This window comes from Neopelma chrysocephalum, unplaced genomic scaffold (genome assembly GCF_003984885.1).
Source record: "Neopelma chrysocephalum unplaced genomic scaffold, ASM398488v2 Primary Assembly neopelma1_74, whole genome shotgun sequence".
NCBI classification, from domain to species: Eukaryota; Metazoa; Chordata; class Aves; order Passeriformes; family Pipridae; genus Neopelma; species Neopelma chrysocephalum.
In genome coordinates this window covers 2,631,546-2,644,436 of record NW_020897735.1, presented here as the reverse complement: position 1 = coordinate 2,644,436, position 12,891 = coordinate 2,631,546, and the positions used below count along the sequence as shown (strand labels likewise).

Below are 12,891 nucleotides of genomic sequence, written 5' to 3'. Positions count from 1 at the left end.
TGGTGGCACAGCTTGCCTCGTGCTCCAAGCAGGGCAGGAGGCAGTTAACTCCCAAGCTAATTTAGCTTCAGGCTGAAGTGTTATACATAAACAGCAATCAAAACTCGTGCCTGTGAGGGGCCGAGTTAAGGTTATCTGTGCTGTCTTTACACTCTCATTTTCTGCCATTAGAGTGTTTAATCCTGCAGCTGCTAATGTTCTTGTAATGGCATTTCTGTGCTTGTCTAGAGAGCACAGGGAGGAGGGAAGAGGAATGAGTTTCGTTGTACAGAACCGTGCCTGAACCTGTCTCCCTGACTGGGCCCATCCCACCAGCACTGCAGAGGATTCTCACCCCGCCGTGGTCAGCTGTGGGGCAGTGCTCACCCCAGAAGATGGCACAGCAGACCACCTTTGTCCACCCTTGGCACCTCTCACTGCTTCCTTGGATCAGCTGTGCTCATGTGCCCCTGGCAGTGCAGTGTGGGAGCTGAGCGGATGATAATGAGAATTAAATCCGTGCAGAGCCTAAACTCAGGCACAATCCTTAGAGGTTAAGCTTGTGCTTAAATACTGTGATGGATCTGGTGAAGAGGGTGACTTGCAGCAGGGAGAGAGGAGGGATAACTGTCAAATTGACTCCAGGTTTTCCCTCTATGCTCCGTGCCAGGTTGGCTGGGCAGGAGCCACCTTCCCTGTCTTGTTCCTTGGGAGCCAAACTGCTTCTATGGAAGTTGCATTTCTCATCGGGATGAAGCAGAGGCTCAGGTTTGGAAAGTGCCATCCCCGAAGGGCAAGGACAGCAGATACCAGGGGCAGAAGAGAAGCTTTTCACAGAGGTTCACTGGGAGCTGGTGCCGCTGCTGCCCTTGCTGGAGGATCCACAGCCTCAGCCAGAGGCCAACCCAGGCCTGAGGAGCAGCTCTCTGAAGGTGCTTCACATCTTCACTGAAGCTGGGAATTTAATGAACTATTAAGACCATTGTTCATCCTTGACTGTGTTTAATTTTCTCTGAATCTCCTCAAAAGAGGCCCTTGCTCTGTTATCCTGCAGGGACACATCAAGTTCTTAAAGGAAGGGGTTTGTTGTGGTGTTTTAAATCTTGATACCAACGTTGTATGTCTTGTCCTATCCCTGGCAAGCCACCACCTTGGGACAACATGTGGGGGGCAGCAGAGCTAGGGGCAGCACAGGGTGTCCTGTGTGGAGGCAGGAGGCAGCCCAGCACAGGAGTGCCCAGGTTCCCTCTGCTCTGGTGGCTCCTGGGCTGCAGCTCCTGCTGCAGGCAGTGGTGACAAGGGGACGTTGCCCTTGCCAAGCACCAAGCTGGTGGCCAGGACAGCAGTACCTGGGTGGCAGCTGCCTTTTGCAGCCACTTTTGCAGCCACCTTTGCTGCTGACGAGGGTATTCAGGCCCTGCATCCCTGCAGTGGGGAGGGAGGGGGAACCCTCCAGTCCTCCTGCCTCAGAGCAGGCTGGTAACCCTGGAGATGGCTCCACACTCGCCTGGAAGAGAGAGGGGCTTTGTGCCGTGGCCCAGCACAAACACTGGAGCAGTCAGGGCTGGCAGGGTGGGCAGCACTGTGCTTAACAGCTGTCTGTGTTCACTAAAAAATGCTTGGCCTCAGTGCCCATCTCCCTCTGCAAACCCTTTCTGCTGGTGTGCTGTGGAGGGTGGATGGAGGAGGAGCATGAGGCAGTGCTGGGGGAGCAGCTCACCCCACTGCTGGTGGGGGCTCAACAGGAATGACAACCTAGCTGGGCTACAGAGCTGAGGGAGGCTGGGAATGTGGTGCTGCAGCTTCCCTTCTCACCGGCACTGGGGATGCTCTGCTGGGGCTGGTGTGTCCCCTGGGGGGTGTGTGTGTCCAGAGAGGAGGGAACCAGAAAAGCTGGGGCCAGACCGTGCGTTGCTTCAGGCAGAGAGGCAGCCCTGAAGCAAGTGTGTGTACATGCAATGCAATGTATTTATAGCCCCCCAGACTTCAGGAACAGGCTACCCCTCCAGCTGGGATCTGGACTTGCCTCAGGGTGGTGCCTTTGCAGCTGGAACATGACCCTGGCACAGCAGGGCATCCCACCAGGACAAGGGTGAGCACCAGGGATGGAGGTGCTGCCGTGGAGCAGGGAATCACAGACACCAGCAGTGCCAGGAGAAGGCTGATGAGCCACAGCTTTGCTGCACCACAGCCAAAGCTCCTCCAGCTCCTTAAATAGAATTGCCAATGACAGCAAAGAGCGGCTTTCTTAGGAGCACAGGGACTCCGGGAGCCTCCACTTCACGCTGTGCACTGGGCGGGTGGATTAGGGGGATCTTGGAGCATTATCACCACGGATCAGCTCTTGCCCTAATGAGTCTAACAGGATTACTTGGCACGCTGGCAGTTTGTCCCTCAGCCCTGCTCTACTGTTCCTGGGCAGAGCATGGGGACGGGCAGGGAGGATCTGGGTGCAGCAGGATACCCTGTTCCCCCTCTGAGCAGAAGCAGCAGCACAGTGTGGTGAGAAAAAATGGAAGAATAGTTTAGCAACTTTCAGCTTAGATATAGAAAAAAAAGAGAGCTAAAGCCTTGAGCTGTGCTGGTCAAGATGAAGCAGGAGCTGGAGGGCTGTTGTCCTCCATGTAGCTGGCTTTGCACTGTGCCTGTGCCTCTGGAGGTGGTGAGCTCGGATGTGGCTTGTGTTATATTTGTTTCCTTCAGGCATGAGCAAGCCTCAGCGTGGGCCAACCCTGAGCCAAAATCCATGGATGCTAATGCTGGCTGCAGTCTGTTCCTGCCCTTCTGCAGCTCCAGCACTGAAGCCAGCACAGAGCACAGGCACATGAGAAACCCTTTGCTCAGATGGGCAGAGGCAGCTCACGCCTGCATGCAGAAACTGGGTTGATTGTGTCCCTAATTGGCCCTGTTCCTCCAGATGAGTTTCCAGATCCTTCTCCCCTTCCCAGCTGAGGGCAGGAGTGACAGACATTTCTCCAGGAGCCGTGTGCTCCCTGCTCCTACCCACCCAGCCTTTCTGCATGGGGCTCTGGATGGTGCATTGGGTTGAGCTGTCGGTCATCCTCTCACCAGCCTCCGTGGGGATGAAGGCACAGAGGAGGAAGGTTGCAGGTGAGACGTGTCTGTGGTGTTTGGGGATGTGTCCTGCTGTTTCAAACAACGAGTTCACTCTCCCTGAGCAGAAACTGGCACGGAGGCTCCGTGTCACCTGTAATTAGTCATGGCAGCACAGTCTGTGATGAGATGTTGTGTAAGTCAGTCAGGAGAGGGGAGTAGGGGAGGATGGAGAACTCGCTGCTGTGAGTGCTTCCCATGGCCTCAGCTCCTCCCTTGCTCTTCCACGTAGCTGTAGGTGTCACAGGAATGTGTCTATATATTAGAGATATATAATAAGTATCTGAAGAGAGAGTGGAACCGGGCTTTGCAATAGAATGAGAGGCAATGGGCACCAACTGATGCACAGGAAGTTCCACCTAAATATGAGGAAGAACTTCTTTACTGTGCAGGTGACCAAGCACTGAACAGGCTGCCCAGGGAGGGTGTGGAGTCTCCCTCACTGGAGATATTCCAGAACCATCTGGACACAATCCTGTGCCATGAGTTTGAGCATGGATGTTGGACCAGATGATTCCACCGGTGGTCCCTTCCAACCTGAACCATTCTGTGATTATTTGAATGATGTGTTTTCAGAGCCTCTTGCTAGGCCTATGGTGCTGCATTTCCTGCTTTATTCAGAGATTTTCTTTCCCCTCCCAGCATTTTGTTTAAATGGTAATAGAACGTTGGACCTCCAGAGCTGAGCACCAGGATCTGTCCTTGCTTAAACTGGGCGAGCAGCGACCCTTCCCTTTCCTATAACAGCTGAAAATTTGCCATGGATTATCGTACCTGATTTGTGGTTTATGAATCCAAAGGCAGAGGAAGGACTACACAGACCTGTGTTTTTACCATGGACAGGGTGTGGGGTGGTGGCTGCAGAAGCAGGATGCTTGTCACGGCCGTTGGTAGATCCTGATTCATTTGTGCTGTGCAGAGAGGCGTGTGCAGGACCTGTGGAAATTGCATCCAGCTTCAGGTGTGGCTATTTGTCAAACTTGGTTACCTTGGTTGACTTTGGCTTTAACCTCAGCTTGAATCCTAACTTAGCTGCAGCAATGCTGAGCAGATAACTGTGTCTGTCTCAGAAGCACGCGGGATTTAGTGTCTCTGAACAGAGGCACTGCTGTTCGGTGGTTTGTTTAAAAACACACCCTAAGAGGGGTTAGAGGTACAGGAACCCCTGTTCCTGCCACTCTGGGCACTTTATCAGATGTTTCTCATTCCACGGGGATTAGCCAGGCTCAGCATCCTCCTTGGCTCATCATCATGCCCAGAGAGGATGGGAACTGACTGGAAATAACAGAGTAGTTCAGGGGGCTAAAGGAGGAGGGTGGATTCTGATGGGGAGAGAGCAAAAGCTCCTGAGAATCTGTAAGAGCACAGCAGGTTCTGCTGAGGTTTTTTGGAAGCCCCACTAGTTGTCTGTTTGTGGTTGTAGATACAGGAATAGATACTAAACTGAGGAGATGGAGTCCCCACACTTCCAGCAGACTGCAAAGCTCAGCCAACTCTGTGCTGGGAGCCTTCCTATCCAATTGCTAAAACTCTGCCAAAGGGGTGTAGATCTCCCTGGAAAACCTGTGGAAAGCTAGTCCCGAGTGGTTACAGAGAGGGGCAGGTATCCCTAGTCTCTGTGCTGTGGGTGGCTTTCCCTGGAGTCCTCCTTGTTGCCCGCCCTGTGTCTCCTGCCCAACCGGTGCCACCACTTGCCCTCTCACTTACTGAAATAAACCTCCCAATAAACCTCCCGATAAAGCCTCGAGCAGCAGCTGTAGCTGCTGAAACTCCGGGATTGGAGTCGATAAAATCAATATTTCTGCAGGTTGATAGAGTTTCTCCTTCCGACGCCAAACTGACAGAGCAGTAAACAAGCCAGCAGAGAAAATAAACCCTCCTGCACCACAGGGAGGGGGTTCAACACCAGCACCCCCAGCCATCGATACGGAGGGAGGCGTTGGGGCTGCCGGATTCCAATCCCTGTAGGTGGTTTTTCCCCTACTTGCTCTAATTTCTGTGGCAGGAGCTGAGCATGAGCCGGTGCCCCGAGACTCCCAGCTCTGCTTCGCAAGCACTTTGAGATGTCTCTCATTTGCAGAGCATATATTTGTTATGTAATAAGCACCAGGAATTAATGATCCACGCCACGGCCGGGGAAACTTGCGCACTAAGCACCCAAGGAAAAAATAACTTTTCTTTTTTTAAAATCACTGATGGAGCCATTAGGACCTGTGTTTTCTTGCGCCGAGTCCGCCCCAGCCCCCAGGCACGGCTGAGCCTGAGCAGGGCCGAGTGCCACCATCTCTCTCCCAGCTCTTTCCCTTTGGAGGAGCAATGTTCCTGCCGCTCCCGTTATGAATCATAAGGTTAGCAGCTTTTGACAGATCATAAATCAGTGCTTCGAAGTCGCTAGGACAAATCCCAGGACATTTAATCTTTAATATTAGACGCGTTTGAGGCAGTGAATATTTCATGAAGGTGCTGTTGCATTTTAGCACATCATTAGCCGTCTCTTCCCCCCCCCCTTTTCTTTTTTTGCTGCCTCTCCCTTTTCAGGCATCTCTTCCTTAAAAATATCAGCAGTTGAATCCCCTTCTCACTCCCCCCTGACAATAAAGCTCTTTACTGTAATCCCTGTGAGGCATTTTAAGAACTTGCTTAGGATCCCCATGAGCACCAAGGCACCTGCCAGTCTGCATTGCCACCGTGCTGGGGATACCCCCCTCCCAACACCCTCCCCATGTCCCCACCCCTCCCGTGTTTACAGCTCATCCTGCTGCACAGCCAGGCACGAAGGGGAGAGGAGGGGAGGGAGGAAAAACATTGGCAGCAGCTTGTAGCAGAAACTCCACGTGCAAATCCAATTAATCTTTTGATTTTGCTGTTTCTTGCTCCGGGTTATGTATTTCTACCAAACACTGAATCAATTTGGGCCAAGCGCGCGCGGGTTTCTGGTGTGGGAAATGTCTTCTCTTGCTGTCAAAAGGGTGTAACAGGGTGAGGCAGCACCCAGAGAGTGGAGGGGAGCAGGTCTGAGAGCCCTTTTGTTGTGGGACGGGGGCATGACATGGGAACTGCCTGTGGAGGATGGAGTTTGGGGGGTTCTGCATCCTCCTGTGGGAGTTTGGGCTGCAGGAGGCTCTGCTGCCCCACCCTGTGTGAGGTGCCAGGAGCAGAGGTGGGAAGTGGATGTGACCAGAATGGGTTTGAGGCATCCCTCCTCAGTTCATACGTGGATTGGACACTGGTTCTGCTCAAGCAAGGTCAAAATCCCTGCTGAGGAGTGAGCCCCTGGCTCCTGAGCAGCCCCTCTGCCAGAGCTGTGGGTAGGTCTCAGGGCAGGGGCTGGATCCATGCAGGTACATCTCTGTAGGGAATATTTCTTGGGGGCCATTGAACAGAGGTTTGCTCAGCCTGGAGAGCTGCAGGGCTGCACAGGAACACTAGGTAAGGACAGACCTTTTGCATCATGAAACCTCATCGCTGGCTCCTGTGGGTGCTGCATCATGTAATCCATCCCAGAATAACTACAGGTTTCTTGCACCTTTCCACATCTCCTCATCTCCTCATCTCCTCCTTCATGGCTCCCAGAGGTTTCTGGGGTCCAAAGTGCTCCAGATCCGTAGCAGGGAGCAGGAGTGGCTGTGAACACACAGAGATGGGCAGCGGGGGAGGAGGGTCCAACTCTGCAGTCGCTGATGTGCCTCTGGGCCAGAAAGGTCTCATCCTTCCCTCTTCTCTTTTAGGAGAGTGCAGCTGCCATGAAGGGTACGCCCCAGACCCCGTCCACCGGCACTTGTGTGTGCGCAGTGACTGGGGACACAGCGAAGGGTGAGTGGGGACAGGAGGGTGGGTTTGCTCTGTCCTGGCTCTCCCACAGTGGTGAGGAGCCTGGTTCTCCTCCCCTTGGGTGATCACTGGCCCCAAAGACCTGGGACCAGGCTGTGCTGCTTTTCCTGCTGAGTGATGTGCTCAGCTGCTCTCTCCATCCCTCCTCCCAGGCCGTGGCCCTACACAACGCTGGAGCGGGGATATGACTTGGTCACAGGAGAGCAGGCGCCAGAGAAGATACTCAGGTGAGTCAGAGCAGGGTTCATCTTGGACATTTGGGTGGGGAGAGCCATGAAGACATGCCAGCAGATGCAACCTCTTGGTCACTCCCAGCTCTGTCTTGTGCTGGCAGGAGCACACGAGTGTCATTTGCCTGTCACAGACCTGAAAGATTAATCCAGGCAGAGAAGGGTTCTCCTCTTGTCCCCTCAGCAAACACAAGGCCAATGTGCACAGAGAGTCCCTGTGGGCTGAAAAGAAGAGCTTGACCATCCCCTTCTGTTGCATCTCATAGAATCACAGAATATCCTGAGTTGGAAGGGAGCCACAAGGATCATCAAAGCCCAACTCTCAATTTGGCACAAGGAGGGGAATGCCATTATTCCTCTCCCATTTGGCTTTCAGGACAAGCCCAAATTACTGACTTATCTCTCATGGTGCCACCACTGCTCTGACTTCAAGGTGGGCAGGTGCGGTGGAGAGCCACCATTCCCTGAGGACATTCTTTTCCTTTGTGACACATTTGCCCTTATTCCAGGTCTACCTATAGTTTGGGTCAAGGGCTGTGGCTTCCAGTCAGTAAGAGCTTCGTGGTGCCCCCTGTGGAGCTTTCCATCAATCCTCTTGCCAGCTGCAAGACAGATGTTCTGGTGACAGAAGATCCAGCAGATGTCAGGTAGGAAGCAGATTTCTCGTTTTCTTCATGCTTGAGTGACTACACCGCTCTTTAAATTGTTATTGAGGATGCAGTAATTTCTATGATGATAGGTTTGATTAATTTTCTTCCAATAGGAAATGTGATGTGATGGCTCTCCAGGCTCTTTGGTCTGATGGGTCTAGGCCAGGCCTGAGTGTGTAACTCTGAAGTCTGCCAGTACAGACAGGTGAATTGGTAGGAGAAGGCAATTTTAAAGTGGCTTAAATGTAATGTTAGATTGCAGTGCTTAAATGGATGCATTTACCAGGATGGAGGTGCTGTCATCTTTCTGAAACTCACACATACATCACAACCACCTGGCCCTTGATAGCTGCTGGGATGCTTGTGAGGGGTGAAAGGCTCTGTTGCTCATACAATTAGAGGGGTTTTTACTTCCTGGAGTTCAGTAAATGCCTGGATATTTTTCTGGCTCCCCCGTTTTGGCCAGTTTGTATTTTAACCAGATGTCCTTGGACTTGGGATAGTCTGGTTCTGAAGCGGGACCTAAGAGGGCATTGCAGGAGGAGAGTTGCCCTGGTGGAGGGAGAGGCTGTTCCTGGGAGACTGGGCTGAGAGGTCCCTGGAGAAGGAGCCAGGCACATCAGTTGTCTTCTGTGCCCCAGCTGGAAAGAGGGGCCTTGGAGAAGAGGTGGTGATCACCTTGGTGGTCACTGTCCTCCTTGGTCCGATTTACAAGGGCTTAACTGTCAACTACAAGGGTTTAATTCTGAAGGTATTTAGCGTGTATTCCCCTCTATCCCATTAAATTAAGATCGAGCATGTGAGTGTTGGGTGCCAGGGAGACTCCATGACCCCTCCCTCCCTTCCTCCCTCTCTTCCTTCCTTCTTGCTGCTTTCTCCAGTTGACTCCAGACACAATTTCCTGACTTGAAAATTCTTGCCTGTGTCATGAATCATCTTCCTGGGTACCAACAGGATCCTTTGTGTCCCCCAGCCCCTTGCATCTTGTCTTTTCCCAGAGTGATGGGATTGTGGATTTCCATTCTTCTGTACCATCAACTTGGCAGTGCTGTGGTTAAAGCAAGTGCCTACAAAAGCTATGGCAGAGCCAGGACTGGCATCCAAGAGGTCCTCACTTCCAAGAGTGTGTTTTTGTAATCAGTGCTTGTTCCCTCTCCTTCAAAAAGAGACTGATGGTACAGATCTATCACAATTTGGCTCTCTTAGGAGCGTTGTTTTTCTTGTCTGCAACAACTTCTGCTTTTCATTTGAGAAGGAGAAGGGTTGCCTTGGTTTATGTTAACATTTTCCAAGCCGAAATGCCAGGAGAACATTATTTCTTTCTTGCCTCCTCACATCTTCATTAAAAGGACCTCAGTAAAGGTAGAGGCTCGGAAGCTTGTTTTCTGCTCCAGTGCAGTAATTGTCTCTGGGCACTGATCCTCGTGGAAAAGTCTCTGAAGGATGGATGAATGCCAGGCAGGAGGAGGGGAGGTTCTGCCATTGAGGTTGTTGCCTTCTCCCCTCATAAAAGGAACCTGAACTGAGAATTCCAGGTATAAATATTGGAGTGACTCAGGTAGAATTAAGGAGAGGCGAGTTCACGGCGCTTGTATCTTACACACAGGAGTTGCTAAATTATTAAAACTTTAATAAACGTAAGAATAAATATTTGATGTTGAATTATGGAAGGTTTCACAGATACAGTGAGAAGCAAAAAGTGATCTAATATTTCTGCAGTAGAACTTAAACACTTCTCAAAGGAGAAACTGCAAGCTTGGGGTCCTGAGCACCCCGAGGTGGGTGGAAACCAAGGTGATACCCCCAAATTGGAGTGGGATGGTGCAAAGCAGCTAATGCTGGGGCTGCTCAGATCCACTGCAGGTGGTGAGCGGGGTCAGTGTTGTGTTTGGTGCTCATGGGCATCATGTTGGCCTGTCTCTGAGAACTTCCTCTGAGGTTCTTGGGTGCTTTCACACAATGAGAAAGGTACTTTTAGAGCTGCTTATCTTGCAGCCACTTTGCTTTGTCATTTGTGGAATGACACAAGTGTTGGCAGCTTCTCAAGGGAGCGGTAATGCAGCAGTTTTGGTGGTTCAGATGTTCAGGTGATGACCCATCACGTCAGACCAACCATCAGAGGTGAACACGTGCTGTCCACGGTGTAGATGTTCAAACACAGCCACCCCTCTGCATGGAGGGGACCTGTTCCCTGGCTGTGGGACTGTGGTAGTGCTGCTGACCCTCCATGCTGGGAGCTCCTGTAGGTGTATCAGAGAATCATCAAGGTTGGAAAAGACCTCCAAGATCATCAAATCCAACCTTTGACCAAACACCACCTTGGCAACTAAACCATGGCACTGAGTGCCACGTCCTGTCATTTATTGAATACTTCCAGGGATGGGAACTCCACCACTTCTGTGGGCAGCCTGTTCCAATGTTTAATCACACTTTCAGTGAAGAAATTCTTCCTGAATTTCCTGAACCTGCAGTGCTTGGGCTTTAATACAGTCACGTCTGCATGCCATGGGGCAGACCCTGGGCTGTGTTACACCAACTGCAACACGGCCGTGTCTCAGCACCCAGAGTGCCCTGTTTGCTGTCCTGTAATGTGGTGATGGTGGCTCAGTCCTGTGTCTCTTCTGTGTCTTTAATAAGGAACGTGCTGCATTCCTCCAGACCTTTCATTAGTCTGACACCTTTGGCTCCGGGGTCGCTTGTCTTGAAGAGTTTAATGGAAGGAAATTGCAGAAAGCCTGGCTCAGAGAAAACAAGTGATGAAGTCTTTACAACTCAGAGGGCTAAAGGTTCAAACGTGGCCCTGTGTTTTTATGAAGATGCTGGAGACTGCGGAGGGACCGGTGGGGCTCGGCCTTTCAGCAGCTCTCCAGGGAAATGCTGACTCTGGTGCTGTTCTCCGTGTGCTTCACTGCTGAGCAGTGCCCCAAACTGCCTCTGTGCTTTGGTGGATGGGATGAGGAGCCCAAACCTCCTTCCACTGCTGCAGCCAAGTCATTAGATAAACTTCCTACAGACATGAGGCAAGGGGCTTTGTGCAGACATCCCACCAGCGATGCTCCCACGTGTCCTGAGGGTTGAGAGGGACAGGACCTTGCGTGCAGAACTCGGTGCTGGAGTTTTTAGGGCTGTGTGTCATAAATTAAGCAGAGTGCTTAGAGTTAAGGAAACTTGCATATATAATTTATCAGTGACCATATTGAGCGTCCCCTCCTCGACCCAGAGTCTGATCCTCCGCAGGACAGTCGCACTGGTCACACGCCTGGGATCGTGGCAGCCACGCTAACAGTGACATCTTTGTTCAGATGAGGTTGGCCAGCAGTGTTGCAGGGCTTCTCCCATGCTGGGCAGCCTCTGCCTTGGGCTGGAGACCAGCTCCCAGGGTGGGCAGACTGTCCCTGTGGCACATCCCCTGCCAGGACAATAAATACCTCCTGGTCCTACCTTGCCTCGCTTGTTTTCAAGACCCCTCTTTGTTTCCCTCTCTCCATTGCTCCCATCCCTCTCTCTTATTTATATTTCTCCCATAACCTGGTGGTAGACATAGAAGTCTCTCTGCTTTTTTAAACAAATTACTATGAGGTATTTAATCTTTCTTCTGGCCTTCCTTAGACACCTTGCCATGTCTGTTTGGCCCTTCAGAAGGTACAGCTTGTCCTGGGGGGCCAGGAGTTGATCTAATTGTGGCAGCTACTGGGAGGACCCACAGGCCCAGCACCAAGAATCCCTGCAGGGGACAATAAAAGCATCCCTGCAGGGGATAATAAAAGCATCCCTTGGGGCACAGCTGGCTGTGGGGGACCAAGAGGAGGGCTAACCTGGGGGGGGGCAGAGCACAGCACGGGCAAACGCTCGGTGGTCCTGGTTCACTGTGCCACCCGCTCTGCAGAAAAGTTGGTAATTTCTGGTGAGCAGCTATAAATCAGAGGCACGAGCCTCAGCTGCTGCCTGACATGACATATAGTTCTATCGTTATGGCAACCATAGAAACAAATAAAAGCCTTGCCTTCGCTTGACAAGCCTTTGAGATGTCCTGATGGAGAGACAAGTGTTCAGTGGCAGAATGAATTCTCTTGAACTCGCTGTCGATTCATCTTCGTTTTGCTCCCAAGTGAGCCCCTTTGCTCTCTGAATTCTTTGCCAAAGTACAATCAACTGGATTTTTTATTTCTAGGGGGGTTTTTTTATTTGTCTGTTATTTTATTTTCAATTCTCTTGGAGGCAGAGTGCTCTGCTCCCCAACTCTGTGCCCGCATGAGTCCCATCTTGTGCCAAGGATGGGAGCAAGGCTTTTACTCCCTACCTGTGGCATTTGCTGGCTCAGCTCTGCTGTGCCCTTTGTGACACCACTGTTGCCCCAGCCCTACAGAGGTTTTGTGGTGATATTTTGCAGGGGGTTTGCAGTGATTTTGGGCACTTATGATTTTGCAAGTCCGTGGTGAGCACTGTGGTGTGAGGTTCCCTGAGAGTGGAGGAGGATGAAAAGTGAACTGGGTGAGAAAGGCAAAGGGAATCTGGGCCAGGAGAGGGGAAACAGCCTTACTGTGGCCACACTGTCTCAGCAGCAAAGCTCATCTGCTTGTGTCTTATCTGCAGGGGCACAGGGCAATGGGTGCAGCTGCAGGTGAGCATCCCTGAAGGTCAGGAGATGGGCTGGGCTGGTCCCTGTGGGATATGCCAGTGGGGTACAGCATGCAGGCAGAAGGCACCCTGCCTGCTCTTACTGACATTTGTGCAGGAAACGCCTTGGGAACTTGATATTTTTTTCCCCTGCTTTTTTTTTTGCCTGGAAAGGAGCAGTTTGTGATTTCTGGATGCTCAATGCTGCAGAGACCTTCAGCCAGAAGGTTAGGGGAGAGGGGAATCACCTTTTTCAGGCTGTTCCTCAGCAGGGACCTGCAGACCGTCCTGCTCTGTTGGTGCCAATAAAGAGGTGAGAGCAACTGGCAGTCAATGCCTGTGATGAATGGACAGCTTTGCATGATGGAGCAAATTGATCATTGCATCACCAGGCACAACTTACTCATTTCTGCAGAGAGAGGGCAATTCATTACTGTGCACATCACAGACACACCATCATCCTCACAGAT

The 12,891-nt window shown here is 51.6% G+C and overlaps 1 protein-coding gene across 1 annotated transcript in view; it reads left to right on the top strand.

Annotated features, from left to right (window-relative positions):
- Positions 1-12,891, top strand: part of ASTN2 (astrotactin 2) — a 272,947-nt gene that overhangs the window by 84,363 nt on the left and 175,693 nt on the right. Inside the window, exons 7-9 of the mRNA XM_027687651.1 lie at positions 6,822-6,906; positions 7,077-7,151; positions 7,664-7,801. Of these exons, the coding sequence (XP_027543452.1) occupies positions 6,822-6,906; positions 7,077-7,151; positions 7,664-7,801 (298 nt within the window). The remainder of the gene's footprint in view (positions 1-6,821; positions 6,907-7,076; positions 7,152-7,663; positions 7,802-12,891) is intronic.